Source organism: Pleurodeles waltl, chromosome 2_2 (assembly GCF_031143425.1).
Source record: "Pleurodeles waltl isolate 20211129_DDA chromosome 2_2, aPleWal1.hap1.20221129, whole genome shotgun sequence".
NCBI classification, from domain to species: domain Eukaryota; kingdom Metazoa; phylum Chordata; class Amphibia; order Caudata; family Salamandridae; genus Pleurodeles; species Pleurodeles waltl.
In genome coordinates, this window is record NC_090439.1 from 317,057,793 (window position 1) to 317,073,562 (window position 15,770).

General features: G+C 46.7%; 1 protein-coding gene across 2 annotated transcripts in view; it reads right to left on the reverse strand.

Moving 5' to 3' along the window:
* ATP9B (ATPase phospholipid transporting 9B (putative)) overlaps window positions 1-15,770 on the reverse strand; it is a 2,250,419-nt gene that overhangs the window by 320,697 nt on the left and 1,913,952 nt on the right. For both annotated transcript variants that reach the window (XM_069219789.1, XM_069219790.1), the window contains exons 18-19: window positions 8,375-8,458; window positions 6,703-6,873 (exon numbers count right to left, since the gene is read on the reverse strand). In XM_069219789.1, coding sequence (XP_069075890.1) covers window positions 6,703-6,873; window positions 8,375-8,458 — 255 coding nt within the window. The remainder of the gene's footprint in view (window positions 1-6,702; window positions 6,874-8,374; window positions 8,459-15,770) is intronic.

Sequence of the window (15,770 nt, forward strand, 5' to 3'; positions counted from 1 at the left end):
TCTTGTTAAATCTCTCAACAAGACCATTGGTTTGTGGATGGTATGGTGTGGTGAATTTGTAAGTCACCCCACACTCATTCCACATATGTTTCAGGTAAGCTGACATGAAGTTGGTACCCCTGTCAGAAACCACCTCCTTAGGAAATCCCACTCTGGTAAAAATGCCAATGAGTGCTTTGGCTACTGCAGGGGCAGTAGTGGACCTAAGGGGAATTGCCTCAGGGTACCTAGTAGCATGATCCACTACTACTAGGAAATACTGATTCCTTGATGCTGTGGGAGGTTCAAGTGGACCCACTATATCCACTCCCACTCTTTCAAAGGGGACCCCCACCACTGGAAGTGGAATGAGGGGGGGCTTTGGAAGACCGCCTGTCTTACCACTGGCTTGACAGGTGGCACAGGAGGCACAAAACTCCTTTACTTTCTGGGACAGATTGGGCCAATAGAAATGGTTGACTGACCTCTCCCATGTCTTGGTTTGTCCCAAATGCCAAGCAAGGGGAATGTCATGGGCTAAGGTCAGAATGAACTCCCTAAACTCCTGAGGCACTACCACTCTCCTAGTGGCACCACGTTTGGGATCTCTTGCCTCAGTGTAAAGGAGTCCATCTTCCCAAAAGGCCCTGTGGGTTCCACTGACATTTCCTTGATCTTGTTCAGCAGCTTGCTGCCTTAGGCCTTCAAGAGAGGGGCAAGTTTCTTGTCCCTTGCACAGCTGTTCCCTTGAGGGTCCCCCTGGACCCAAGAGCTCAAACTGATAAGGTTCTAACTCTATAGGCTCAGTTCCCTCAGGGGATAGGACTTCTTCCTGAGAAGAGAGGTTCTGTTTCTTTTTCTGTGCTGAAGCTAGTTCCCCAGTCTTCTTTCCTTTTCTCTTGGAGAGTTGGGCCATTATTACAGACTCCAACACCTCTTTTTCACCCTGAGCTCTGCACTGTGCCCTAGTCTTGACACACACAAGTTCAGGGATACCAAGCATGGCTGCATGGGTTTTGAGTTCCACCTCAGCCCATACTGAGGACTCCAGATCATTTCCAAGCAGACATTCAGCTGGTATAGCAGAAGAGACTACCACCTGTTTCAGGCCAGTGACCCCTCCCCATTCTAAAGTTACCATAGCCATGGGATGTACTTTAGTCTGATTGTCAGCACTGGTGACTGGGTAAGTTTGTCCAGTCAGGTATTGTCATGGGGAAACCAGTTTGTCTGTCACCATAGTGACACTGGCACCTGTATCCTTCAGGGCCTCTACTCTTGTCCCATTAATAAAGAGCTGCTGCCTGTATTTTTGCCTGTTAGGCGGCCAGGCAGCTAGTGTGGCTAAGTCCACCCCACCCTATGAGACTAACGTAGCTTCAGTGTGGACCCTGATTTGCTCTGGGCACACTGTTGATCCCACCTGGAGACTGGCTATTCCAGTGCTAACTGGAGTAGTAGTTGAAGTGGAACCTTTCTTGGGACACGCCTTGTCTACAGTTTGGTGTCCATGCTGACTACAGCTGCAACACCAGGCTTTTTTGGGATCAAAGTTTTTACCCTTGTACCCAAATGAGGATTGTGACAAGGCTTTGGACCCACCCTCCTGAACAGGTTTATGGGGCCCTGTAGAAGACTCTTTACTTTTACCCTTGGATGTCTCAACACTCTTCCCCTGGGGAGGCTTTGTGACCCCTTTCTTTTGGTCACCCCCCGTGGAAGTCTTGGACACCCTTGTCTTGACCCAGTGGTCTGCCTTCTTTCCCAATTCTTGAGGAGAAATTGGACCTAGGTCTACCAGATGCTGATGCAGTTCATCATTGAAACAATTACTTAAAAGGTGATCCTTCATAAACAAATTATACAGATCTTCATAATCATGTACACCACTGCCATTAATCCAACCATCTAGTGTTTTGACTGAGAAGTCAACAAAATCAACCCAGGTCTGGCTCGAGGATTTTTGAGCCCCCCTGAACCTAATCCTGTACTCCTCAGTTGAGACTCCAAAGCCATTAATTAGGGTAGCCTTCATGAGGTCATAGGACTCTGCATCTTTTCCAGAGAGTGTGAGAAGTCTATCCCTAAACTTTCCAGTGAACATTTCCCAAAGGAGAGCACCCCAGTGAGATCTGTTTACTTTTCTGGTTGCACAAGCCCTCTCAAAAGCTGTGAACTATTTGGTGATTTCATCACCCTCTTCATATTTTGTTACGATCCCTTTGGGGATTTTTAGCATGCCAGTATTCTCTGTGACCCTATTTAAGTTGCTGCCACCATTGATGGGAGCTAAACCCATCTCTTGTGTTTCCCTCTCTATGGCTAGGAGCTGTCTCTCCAAAGCCAATCTTTTGGCCTTCCTGGCTAACAGAAGATCATCTTCATTGAGGCTGCCCTCAATGCTTCCAGAGTTACTGGACTCCCCTGTGGGAGAACCAGCATCTCTGACTATCACTTGTGGAGTCATGGTTTGAGCGACCCCGGTCTCCCTAACTAGGACAGGAGGGAGGGAATTATCCTCCAGGTCACTAGTTTCCCCCTCTGTAAGATTATCTTCAGAGGGGTGGTCTCTTGCAAACTCTGCCAAAAGCTCCTGGATCTGTACTTTGGTAGGGTTTGATCCTGTTTTTGTATTTTTTATCTTACAGAGAGTCCATAACTCTGACATCCTTAGATGCGGGCAAGGGGTGAGGTTGAGTTCCACCACCATCTCTTCTGTGTTAGACATTATTCTTCTAAAAGTTGGGATACTTTTTAAGAATCTAAACCTATCTCTAGAACTTAATCCAAACTTTTACAAAACTTTTAAACTCTAAAAGAAATGCTAACAGGGACTTACACAAGGCTCTAGCAGGATTTTTGAAAATATAGAAAAATAGCTTACATTGCAAAAATCTGTTTCTAATGACAATTTTGGGAATTTAGTCGTGTGATCAGGTAGTGGCTGAGTAGTCCAGCAAATGCAAAGTCTTAGACCCCACCGCTGATCCACCAATATAGGAAGTTGGCTCTGTATATACTATTTCAAAGTAAGAAATAGTGTGCACAGAGTCCAAGGGTTCCCCTTAGAGGTAAGATAGTGGCAAAAATAGATAATTCTAATGCTCTATTTTGTGGTGGTGTGGTCGAGCAGTAGGCTTATCAGAGGGTAGTGTTAAGCATTTTTTGTACACACACAGGCAATAAATGAGGAACACACACTCAAAGACTTACTCCGGGCCAATAGGTTTTTATATTGAAAAATATATTTTCTTAGTTTATTTTAAGAACCACAGGTTCAAGATTTACAGTTAATACTTTAAATGTAAGGTACTTCACTTAGATACTTTAGGAACTTTGAATGAAAACAATATCATGCACAGTCTTTGTAAAAATGGCAATTAGCTATTTTCAAAGTGGACACTGCAAAAATCAACAGTTCCTGGGGGAGGTAAGTAAAGGTTAGATTAGGAGGTAAGTAAAACACTTACAAGTTTCTGTTCTGGAGCATAGGCAGCCCACCATTGGGGGTTCAAGGCAACCCCAAAGTTACCACACCAGCAGCTCAGGGCCAGTCAGGTGCAGAGGTCAAAGAGGTGCCCAAAACACATAGGCGCCTATGGAGAACAGGGGTGCTCCGGTTCCAGTCTGCCAGCACGTACGTACCTGCGTCCTAGGGGGGCAGACCAAGGGGGTTTTGTAGAGCACGGGGGGGGACACAAGTAGGCACACAAAACACACCATCAGTGGCACAGGGGCGGCCAGGTGCAGTGAGCAAAGCAGGCGTCGGGTTTTGTGTAGGTTTCAATGGAGGGACCCAGGGGGTCACTCTAGCGGTGCAGGCTGGCACGGGGGCTTCTCGGGACAGCCACCACTTGGGCAAGGCAGAGGGTTGCCTGGGGGTCACTCCTGCATCGAAGTTCGGTTCCTTCAGGTCCTGGGTGCTGTGTTGGTTCCAGGCATCAGGTCCCTTGTTACAGGCAGTCGCGGTCTGGGGGAGCCTCTGGATTCTCTCTGTAGGCGTCGCTGTGGGAGCTCAGGGGGGTCGTCTCTGGTTACTCACGGGCTCGCAGTCGCCGGGGAGTCGTACCTGAGGTGTTGGTTTTCTGCAGGTCGAGCCGGGGGCGTCGGGTGCAGAGTGTAGAGTCTCACGCTTCCGACGGGAAACGTGAAGTCCTTGGAAGTTGCTTCTTTGTTGCAGATTTTAAACAGGGCCGCTGTTCACGGGAGTTTCTTGGTCCTGTAGTCCAGGGCAGTCCTCTGAGGCTTCAGAGGTCGCTGGTCCCTGTCGGATGCGTCGCTGGAGCAGGTTTTTGAAGTTGGAGACAGGCCGGTAGGGCTGGGGCCAAATCAGTTGTCGTCTTCCTCCTTCTCTGCAGGCTTGTAGGTCAGCAGTCCTTCTTCTTTCTTCAGGTTGCAGGAATCTGATTTCCTGGGATCCGGGGAGCCCCTAAATACTGAATTTAGGGGTGTGTTTAGGTCTGGGACGGCAGTAGCCAATGGCTACTGTCCTTGAGGGTGGCTACACCCTCTTTGTGCCTCCTCCCTGTGGGGAGGGGGGCACATCCCTAATCCTATTGGGGAAATCCTCCAAACTCAAGATGGAGGATTTCTCAAGGCAGGGATCACCTCAGCTCAGGACACCGTAGAGGCTGTCCTGACTGGTGGGTGACTCCTCCTTGTTTTTCTCATTATCTCCGCCAGCCTTGTGCCAAAAGTGGGGGCAGGCATCTATGCTAGCTGGGATGCCCTGGGGCGCTGTAACAAAAGGGGTGAGCCTTTGAGGCTCACTGCCATGTGTTACAGTTCCTGCAGGGGGAGGTGAGAAGTACCTCCACCCAGGGCAGGCTTTGTTCCTGGCCACAGAGTGACAAAGGCACTCTCCCCATGTGGCAAGCAACATGTCTGGTGTGTGGCAGGCTGGCAGGAACTGGTCAGCCTACACTAGAAGTCGTGTGTGTGTTCAGGGGGCATCTCGAAGATGCCCTCTGGGTGTATTTTACAATACATTGCACACTGGCATCAGTGTGCATTTATTGTGCTGAGAAGTTTGATACCAAACTTCCCAGTTTTCAGTGTAGCCATTATGGAACTGTGGAGTTCATGTTTGACAAACTCCCAGACCATATACTCTTATGGCTACCCTGCACTTACAATGTCTAAGGTTTTGCTTAGACACTGTAGGGGCATAGTGCTCATTCACATATGCTCTCACCTGTGGTATAGTGCACCCTGCCTTAGGGCTGTAAGGCCTGCTAGAGGGGTGCCTTACCTATGCCACAGGCAGTGTGAGGTTGGCATGGCACTCTGAGGGGACTGCCATGTCGACTTAGTCATTTTCTCCCCACCGGCACACACAAGCTGTGAAGCAGTGTGCATGTGCTGAGTGAGGGGTCCCTAGGGTGGCATAAGACATGCTGCAGCCCTTAGAGAACTTCCCTGGCATCAGGGCCCTTGGTACCAGTTACAAGGGACTTACCTGAGTGCCAGGGTTGTGCCAATTGTGGAGACAAAGGTAAAGTTTAGGGAAAGAACACTGGTGCTGGGGCCCGGTTAGCAGGGTCCCAGCACACTTTCAAATCATAACTTAGCATCACCAAAGGCAAAAAGTTAGGGGGTAGCCATGCCAAGGAGGCATTTCCTTACAGAGATGTACTGATCTTCGGCGTCAACGGCTCCCTTGTGGGACACCTCCTGGTGTCCCATGGATCTCTGACCCATGCCACCCTGACTCACCAAGCCAGAAAACTAGGCATCATCCTCCCAAATTTGATGAAACAGGAGTGGAGAACGCTCTTTTTCCTACCTAACAGCGCAGGAATGGAATAAACTACCCCTACAGCTTCGGCCCTCCCCATCTCTTCTGGAGTTCCGGTAAGGCTTTGAAGACCTGGACCTCTGGCTGATCACCTGGACACTGTCACCACCTTGCATACCCTCATAGGGGACAATCTGCACTTGACATATCAATTGATTGACTGATTGAGACAAGTTCTTTCAAATGTGCAGCAAAAAAAGGACCGAAATATGGGAGTCAGCAGGAGCATGGAACAGGTGTAGTTTGTGATGTTTCCTCAAATGAGACTCTGCTTATATGTTGTGGTGCCCCCTCTGTGTCCCAGGCCACCTAATCAGTCTGCAGGAACGGATACAGAACACAGCAGTACTAGCTCCTATATTACACTTACACAAATATATGCTGTGTTAACACCTATATGCTCACCAGCCCAATCAAAGTTTCAGGGTCATGAAAATCGACTTTTTGTTTAGGTTCTCAGCAACGGAACGAACTCCACTTCCACATAAGAACTCCCCTGCTCTGTACGTCAGGAAAGCCATGAATACCTACCTCTTCATAGAACAAGCCTCACTCTTGGGCCTGACAATATCACTGTTGTTTACTGGTCTGTGTCTGTAGGAACATTTGTATGGAGAAGAGGTATGAAAGACGGTACATAATAAAATAGTCCTACGACACATTGGACTCACATATCCACGGATCATAAAATGAATACATCACCCTTGCTCATGAAAACAAGGACAAGTTAAGACTAAGTCAAAATGCTACAAAGATGAAATGTGTAATTTCCTAATGTTTTTCTTCAAAAATATATTCTATGGAGGAATGATTACTTTATCAGTTAGTCTGCCCATCAAAAAACGCATTTCAACTTTTCATTGCTGCACAATATAGAGTCAAGCCAGCCCTAAAAGAAACCTATCCAAGGCAATGAACTTCATTACCTTTATTCCAGCGTTTCTCAGCATCTCCAGAGTAGGTCTGACATCAGCCTGCAGTTGGTCTTCAACTCCTGTCAGACACAGCAATTCCATTTCCCTTTCCAGGCTCTCCACAACAGCAGCCACCTTAAGTGATCTGTCATGTATGCTTAGCTTTGCTTGGTTATATCGATTCTGTTAAAAAAGACACATGTTAGAGAAACTGCCATTGTTTCACAGCAGGATTTGCTTCTAATGTGAATTCTAAAAGTTGTCTAGGAGATTCTTTGTCGACGCCTTTTTGGGGAGAAGGGTGGGGAACCTGACTGCGTCATTATTTGGTTAGAACGAGTGACTCCTCAAAATGATAATCTTCGATTCAAAGCCATTTAAAAACATGTCGTTAAAAAACTTAAAGGGGAAGCCCCTCCCCAAGGATTTGCTGGGAAATGTTGTTACCAGTAATAGTTAATATTTGATATGTTTTATGATATGCCAATAAAAAGATTTAAACACATAATGATGGGAGGGTGGCCTAGGATAGTTCTCTGAATAATATATTGTATCTTAAAGGAGGAGTTTCTAGCAGAGATTCAGCATAACTACATTTCAGGCGCTACTACTAATCGAGCAGCCAGATTTTGGCTAACCTGAATCCGGTGGTTTAAGTATTTGGGGGACCAAAATAACGTGTGTTCCCATGATCTTTGTGTAAATCTTTGAGAGCGGAAATTACCATATGCTTATCTGGTCTTGGCCAAGAATGGCATGAGTTTTCTGAGGTGATGAAGATGGTAAGTGCAATTAGCAACAATCGCTGAGGAATGAGAATGAGTTTTTGTTGAAACTGAAAACTAGGGCTTCTGACACCTTTTACCAGGGATGGACATGGGCCCACATCCAATTGCTAGAAGGCATCTGTCCAGGTGTCTGCTCCACAGCACACCACAAATATCTCATTTTCTCCAAGTTCAGTTTGAGCAAGTGACTTTCCATTCACCCCATACTTCACTCATGCAGCACTGGAAAACGTCAGTCAATGAATACCCTCAACAAATCTGTATTACAAACTTGGTGTTATGTAAATGTGCTTGTAAAAACAGAGGTCAGCGAGGCAGCCGAACCACACCAAAGGCTACGCATACACAGTGTACAGAAGGTAAGACAGGGCAGATCCTGCATTCGAGAAGACTATGGCTGGGGTGAAAAGGAAGAACTAAGGGCCAGATGTAGCAAAGGTTTTTACCCATTCTGTGTCAATGGGAAAAAGTGTTCGTACATATGGCCCTAAGACACCTTAGAATCGATCGGATAGTAAACTATAGATCAGACTACCTTTAGAGACTTCGCACAGCATTCATCCTAACACCAGAAACAAAAAAGTGAACGGAAAATTATAACACCAATATGAACATTTCTCAGTACATATTTCATACGTCTTGTCTGAATTAAAGCATATACGGGAAAGTTTTTAACAACAGAATAAAAAATGAATAAGCAAAATTCTCAAGTCACTCTTACTTTGCCTCACTTCACTTCCCCAAAAGTCATAAGATTTGTTATTGCTTGAGATTATTTTAACATTCTGCATTCTACTAACAATAATGGATTTTAGTATCAAAGTTATACAAACAGAAATGAGTTAAAGAAAATGTTAATGTGTGACTCTCAACAAACAGTAGTATAGATATCGTACCTCAAAATCTTGATAATATTCCTCTGTTAGTGATTTTTTAGCAACAACGAGTGTCCTCAAACCTTCTCTTGCCATGTTCCCACACTGGAAAATGTACAATCATAAATTAATGACAACGTTTTTTTCACGCCATGCAAAAGAATATATAACTATAAAACCAAATCTAGCTCTCTGTAGTGGGTTTAGTTTTAAAACGGTAGTGCTTAGCCCCTTTCCCGTATACTGCAAGTTCCAGTCAGAAAGCCATAAACAAGACCACCTTTGTGTAGCACTTGTGAAGCGTGGCCTCACACCAGTCCATACCAAGCACCCACCAAGAGGTTCCTAGGTCCTCAACCCTCCACTGTCGACACCATGAAATGCAGGCTCAAACAAGAGATAAGTTGGAAGGTACGTCACATGATGATTAGGAAGGTTCTACCACAAGAATCACTTCAGTGAGTTATATTTACTTACTGAAACGTCTATGAGACCTACACAGCAGTGGTATAAAATAACAAATATATTAGAAAGGTACAGGCAACATACAGACGAAACGAAATGGCCTAGGCACATGCGTTCTTGGGTAGAGTTTGAACACAGTGAGCATCAAATCAGGAGTTTGTTTCTATTTAAGTTGCTTAAAAAATGTGCTGAGTTGCCTGTGAATCTGCTGTGCAGATGACATACAAAGATCATGCATCTTCAATATCTAAGTCCCCCTTTGCGATGACAGCATTCACATAGATACCCTTAGGGGAAAAAATAACTTTAATTGAGCAAGACAGGAAGCCATCCAATAAACATATGTAACTTTAGGTCTGATTTTCAGGCGAGGTTCTGCACCAGGTGTTGTCCTTAAACAACATGCTAAGGCATAGGAAGCTCTGAAAAATCATATTGTAGACAGTTGTTTATTCAGCCTCAGATGATGACCATAGAAGGAGAATACTGAGGTAAATCTCCTGATTGATACGGATGCCTAACGGTTCTGGGGCCAACATAACATTCGTGTTTCCATTATGAATAGGGGAGTTGCACCAGCCAATTCTTTAACATAACATTCTAAAGCACATTTGGACTAGACAGTGGCAGCTGGCAAGTACGGTGATTAGAGGATCGGACAATGGGTGGTGGATGGGTGATACAATAAAAACATAAATAAAGAAAATTAACAATGTACTCATCATCTTGCCTGACAAGTTCTTCACTCCAGTTCTCATCTTCTGTCATGTCACGTCTATGGCCCCACCTAACTCCCTTAAACAATCTTGGTGCTGCTCTCATGCTGATACCCAGCATGAGCGAAGCACAAAAATTGGAAGGAGAAGCTAAGACAGCTGGGTTGAAGGGAGTATAGTCCGCATGTCAGGCTGGCTGTCACCAGAGGCCAGCCAAAGTGACGTGCACTATGAACTAGTGCACAGGCAGGCCTGCCCACCACTGCTGCCACTGAGCAGGCTCGCCCCGTCCCGACACTCGGTTCAGGACGGGTTGACAAACAATAAAATCGTAATAAATTAACTTTATTATCATTTTATTTTTTCCTCTGGGGTTTTCTCGGGGTACTTTAGTGGGGAGACGCTCCTCGGCTATAATGAAGGAGCTGTCCCTGGATTTAGAGATTCTGTGTCAGGACCAGAGGCTTGGATTATGCTTTATTCCTTCGTTTTATTTCATCTACGCCTATTTGTAAAGTAAAACACAAAGAACTAACATTCCCAGAAAGCCTAGGGAATTACAAACTTTTGTGTGCAATCATATGTCGCAAACTCCAACAAAGTCCGTTCACCATCTCACAGCTCCCTCTTTCTTCGCTGCTCTCAGCCAGTTAAGTGGCTTCTATCTTGCTCCTTCAGTACGATGAATTCAACTAGTTTATTGCATTATGGTGTGTTTAACGGTTTGCCGGTTCCTAACGGAGCGTTTCTCTACAGGTTACAGCTGTTCTCGGTGGCCCGTGGGTACACTCTGTGGGCCTTTGTGGTGGTCTGAATACAATTTGGGGGACACAGTGCGGTCCGCCGCCCAACAGATGATGCTGCCGTCCAGCGGTGCGCATATTTCCCATTCCTGAAGTGAACTTGGCAGCGGGCGCCGCAGAGGTTGAAAGGAGCCTTGTCCTGGAGTCTGGCACCCTGCATTGCCAGGGTCTGTATTCTTAGCACTCCCCTGATGCGCTTCGGGGTCAGTATTGTGGGCTTGTGTGACGCCTTAGTGAGGTCGGTAGTAGCCTGCTGAATGAAACTTGTGGGGACACATCTGAGGCCTACCCCAATTAGTGAAAGAGGTGTGTGTTCCCAGGGCTTTAGACCCTTAATTTGTGCTGCCCCACCCACGCCAAAACTATTACTGCCCCCCATGTACCATAATTGGCCTGTTGTACCTTCTAAACTACTGTGTTTAACCTTTTTGTGCCTGTGATACCTTACAGGATTGGCAATGCGTACCATAATTGGCCTATTGTGCCTCCTACAGTATGGTGTTTACCATATTTGTGCTTGTGATACCTTATTAGGTTGACCATACTTCATGCAGAGGTCTGAAGGTCCTCAGAAGGAAGCAAATCCCTTGGCATTCCTCCTGTGGAACAAGGAGTTTTATGAAGCAGTAGACGTCTCCTTTTATAGGGCTGTTGAGGAAGATATGGCCCCCACGGAATATCTTGCAAGGCAGATTGCGCATAAGTGTGCCTGCTTCTCCAAATCAGATGTGATGCACTCAAGGCCCCGGGTCCTCCCTTCCCCTTTGGCTGCTCAGGACAGAGATCATTACTCGCACATGTGATCAAGAGTCGTGGGGGTGGACCTGGACATTTTCGATGGTTTCATGCAGGCTTTTTGGCCCAGGTTCCCACAGCCCTGACCCCGGTCAATCCTGATGGGGTTGATTCCTACTGTAATTCAGAAGGTGACAGGGGCCCCTCAAGACCCGGGCATCCTTCTCCTGACCCACTCATTTCTACGGGCTAGTCATCTTCCAAGGATGTGGATATGCCGGACCCAGACGATATTCTGCAACCTAGGTCCTCTGAGTAGGCACCTGCTGACAAGGTGGCTAGGTATATGACAGGGCATCTATGTAAGTCCTTAGACAATAGTCCCACCTGTGGGCAGAATGCCCCTGCCCGTCCCTGGAAGGGAAAGTTGCCCTTACGCCTGGAGTTGGACCCTAAGACGGTCACCTTCCTTGCAAAATTGATAAAATACCCCAAAAAGGGCATCAATAGAAGTTTTTGGACACTATCAGGTACCCTACTAAGATTTTAGACATGGCAGAAGAAGTCAAGGTCTCAGGGTCCCTAATTACCCCAGAGGTCCCATCTGGCTGGGTGCAGCGGGCAAGAATCTTCTTGGGTAATACGAACTGCGCACTCTCTGCAGAGCGCTGCCTTTCCTTCCCATCAAGTTGAATCCAGTGCAGGCAAAACCCAGAGGCTTGGGCTGTGGCACAAGGAGGCCTCTTTGGGGACCCATTTATCAAGGAAGTTTGTGGTGACTAATACATCTCTCAATAAGGCCAAATCGTCCATGAAACGTATCTTCAACACCCCCGGGTTTTCCAAGGGGCCAGCCGTACCAAGGTCCGGCAGCCAACCACCCCTCTCTCCAATACCCCTTCAAGGGTCAAGGCTCCAAACAAAGTCTTTGGCAGGACCAGACTTGCTTCAACACCTTCTACCTCACCCGGGGTAACAATTTTATGGCAAAGGCATCTTCACAGGACAGGCCTCCCACGTCTTCTCTAACGGAAGATTTTCGCCCCTCTTCCCAACTAAGAGTACGGGGACGTCTGGTGAGTTTTTTCCAGGCTTGAGTGTCCATAACCTCAGATGCGTGGGTTCTGCAAACAGTCAAGTGGCTCTCACTGGAGTTCCATGGGGTGCCCTAGCAAGGCTCACGTCCGTTCCGTGTGCAATTCTCCCTTCAGGAGAGCACACTTGTGAATGCAGAGGTCGAGATGCACTTGGACAAAGGAGCCATCTGGCAGACGGTCCCTCACCTACACAGGTTTGTTAGCAATTTGTTTCTAGTGGACATAGCAGATGGGGGGTTTAGCACCCCATCATCAACCTGCCAGATTTCAACAAGTAGCTAGTGTACCACCCACTTCAAAATGGAGGGTATCCACCTCCTGCGTGCCGTCCTCAGACCTTGCGAATGGATGCTGCGCCTACACCTCAAGGACGCTTACCTGACGATCCCGATTTTTCCCCCCTCACAGGTGGTTCCTTCAATTCATATGGCGTCAACAGACCTTCGAGTTCTCCTTTGGGCTGTTGTCAGCCCCTTGGCGCTTCACCAGGGTGCTCAAACTGGCGGTGGAAAACCTCCGGGTGCAAGGGATTCATCGTATTATCCACCTGGATAACATGCTGGACCAGTGTCCCAGACAAGTCTCCCTCCACCTCCAGTCCACAGTAAATCTTATGGAGGGGCTAGGCTTTGTAGTCCACAAGAAGTTCCTTCTGATGTCCTTCCAGAGGACAACCTTCTTGGGGTTCACAATAGCTTCTACATCAGCGTTGCTCAGTCTTCCGGCTCAAAAGGTATTGAAGATCCAATGCAAGCTTAGGAAAAGGCTGGTCAAACAAAATACAATGCTTCACCAGCAGGCTCGTCTGGTAGGCCTTCTCTCATCTTCCATACTGGAAATCTTTCCAGGCCCTCTGCATTATTGTGCCCTGCACTCTGTTAAGGACTTCCAGCTTCGGAAAGGCCTCACATACTGGCAATCGGTTCCAAACTCAGATGGGGTAAGAGAGGAGATTGGCTGAGTGGCTCACCCACATGGAGGCCTGGAACAGGAGGGCGAGCTTCAGTTCCACGCTGGATTTGGTCGTAGAGTCTGATGTCAGCAGGTAAGGCTGGGGCGAGCACTGTGGAGTGTTTTCCACAGGAGGCACATGGTCACGACACAAACATATCAGCTGCTTGGAGCTCCTCGCGGGTTCCTTCACAGTCAGCTGTTGGACCAAAGGCAGGGTCAAGCCTTGTGTCCTACTCAAGATGGACAATGTATCAGCAGTGTGCTACATCAACCAGCTAGGAGGCTCTGTCCAATTTAGCAAATGATTTCTGGCAGTGGTTGCCTGAACCACCAGAAGTCGGGGTCGGTGGGCTACCTCCCAGGGCAGGCGAACCAGGTAGTGGATTGGCACTCAGGTCACTTTGATGATTCAAGCCTGTGGAACAGCACCCTCAGGTTTTCGATGTAATTTAGAACAGATGGAGCACTTTCTTAACGATCTGTTTGCCTCCTGCCTGATCACCAGCTAGATCGATTCTTCAGCTGGCACCCAGACCCGCTAGCGGCTACAGCCCATGTGTTTCTGTAGGACTGGAGCTTGGACATGGGGTATACGTTTCCCCCGTTCGCAATGATCATCAGGGTGCCGGACCAAGTCAGGAGGCAACAGGCGGAGGTAGTGCTCAATACTCTAATTTGGAGATCTCAAGTTTGGTCCTCAGTTCTGATAGAACTTTCTTGAGATTCTCCAATCCCCCTTCCCTGTTTCCGAATCTCTGGACGAATCTGGGCCAAGTTTCCAACCGGATGGTGTTCGAGGGATCCTTATTCCTGATGGCATGGCAGATTACAGGGGACGCTGGATGATCCCAAGCCTTTCGAGACAGGCTACAGACTTCCTGTCCAAGGCATTGGCAGACAGTACGGTCAAACGTTACCTGTCAGCCTGGCTACGATGGTCATGTTGGTGTGTTCGATGGGGTTTTAATACTGTGGGCACTGAGGTAGTGCAGGTTCTTAACTTTTTGGCTAACATTGCGTTGGAAGGCTTTGCTTACAGGTCTGTCAATACCTTTAGCTCCTGAATGACAAATTCCTATGGATGGGTATCACATCAGAAAGCATCCATTTGTTCACAGTCTCCTCAGAAAAATCAGACTTTTCCTGCCCCCAGAACCGCATTACTCGGTTCTCTGGGATGTCAACCAGGTCCTTAAACCTCTTTCTCTCGTGGCCAACAAATGGGTTCCTCTCTAGGAAAAAGCGGTCTGGAAAATTGGCCATACTCCTTTGCCTTATCTCTTGCTGGAGAGTTTCTGACATTTGTGCCTTGGATTTCTCAGGCAGGGCCTTCTCCCCAGAAAGGGTTACCTGCATGGTCAGCAGACATACTAAATCCTATACCAGCACTATTACCTACTTTGCTTTTTGGTACTCTCCTAAATTGTGTGTGGACCAGTGCCTTTAAGCTTACGATGAGATGACAGCTGTGCTATGTCCTCCAGGTGAATGTCAGTTTCTGATTGCTCTCCGTAAACTGCATAAGGCGGTGACATCTCCCAATATTGCCCATTGGGTTTGATGGATTATGCAGGAGGTGAGCACTGCCTCCACGATACTTGGAGCACACTTGCAAAGGCATTTTGCCTCAGAGTGCGTTTGGAGGACATCATGAACACAGCAGATTGGTTCTCAGATTCCACTTTCAAGAGCTTCTACTTTAAGCAGGTGGTGGATGTGGCTAATTTAGTGGTGAGCAAGCTTTAAACAAGCATAATCTGAGCCTCCGGTCCTAACGTCCTAGCTATTGTAACAGAAAGTTTCTAGTCTATTAAGGACACAGAGGTGAGGATTATCCCACCCAACAAAGGTTTACCACATCCCTCCCAGTGACTAGTAAGTACATATTTCCCAGGTGTTCTTGATTGTTCTTGATTGCTCATGATGTCTACAATTTTTTTTTTAATTTGTGATGTTGCTGCGCTGAGGACTGACTGTAAGTGATATAGCCTCTGGGACAAGTTACAGTGTTGTGTTTACGTTTGTAGGATCTGATGGGTCTAAACAAGATAGTTGAAGATTGCATTATGGCATACCTCAAGCAAATAAAGACGGTGCTGTGAAAGAACTTGGTTGGTGTTGGCAGAATCTGATTGGACATTAAAGTTTACGTCATTCCCTAGGGTTTCTGGAAGTGGTAGTTTTTTGATGTCTTACTTGAAAAATGGCTGCTATCGGAAATAAAGCAAAGTAAGAAAGCATAAACCTCACATCTGTGTCCTTAACAGAACTGAAACTTTCAGTTACGATAGTTAGGATTTTTTTCATTTGAGTGTCTACTTTGGCTGTCAAATAGATCCTGTAGAACTCCATATGGATACCTGATACAGTGGGGAATACTAGACAAAATATTATCTAAACAACCAACAAAAAAAGTCAGTCACTCTCCTCCAAAGGCTCATGTCCAAGGTTAAGAGCAGAAAATGTCCTGCCCAAAAGGGAAAAACCAGATTTACACAGTTCTTGTGTTTGTGGATCAACTTGGAAACAAGAGGGACTCTTAAGACAGGAGTTAAATAACATGTTGTTCTAGATAGATCTGTGAATACAATCACCGGGTGTAGAGAAAGGAAGGAGAAAGCAATTCATGTTTTCACCTGCCTTCATA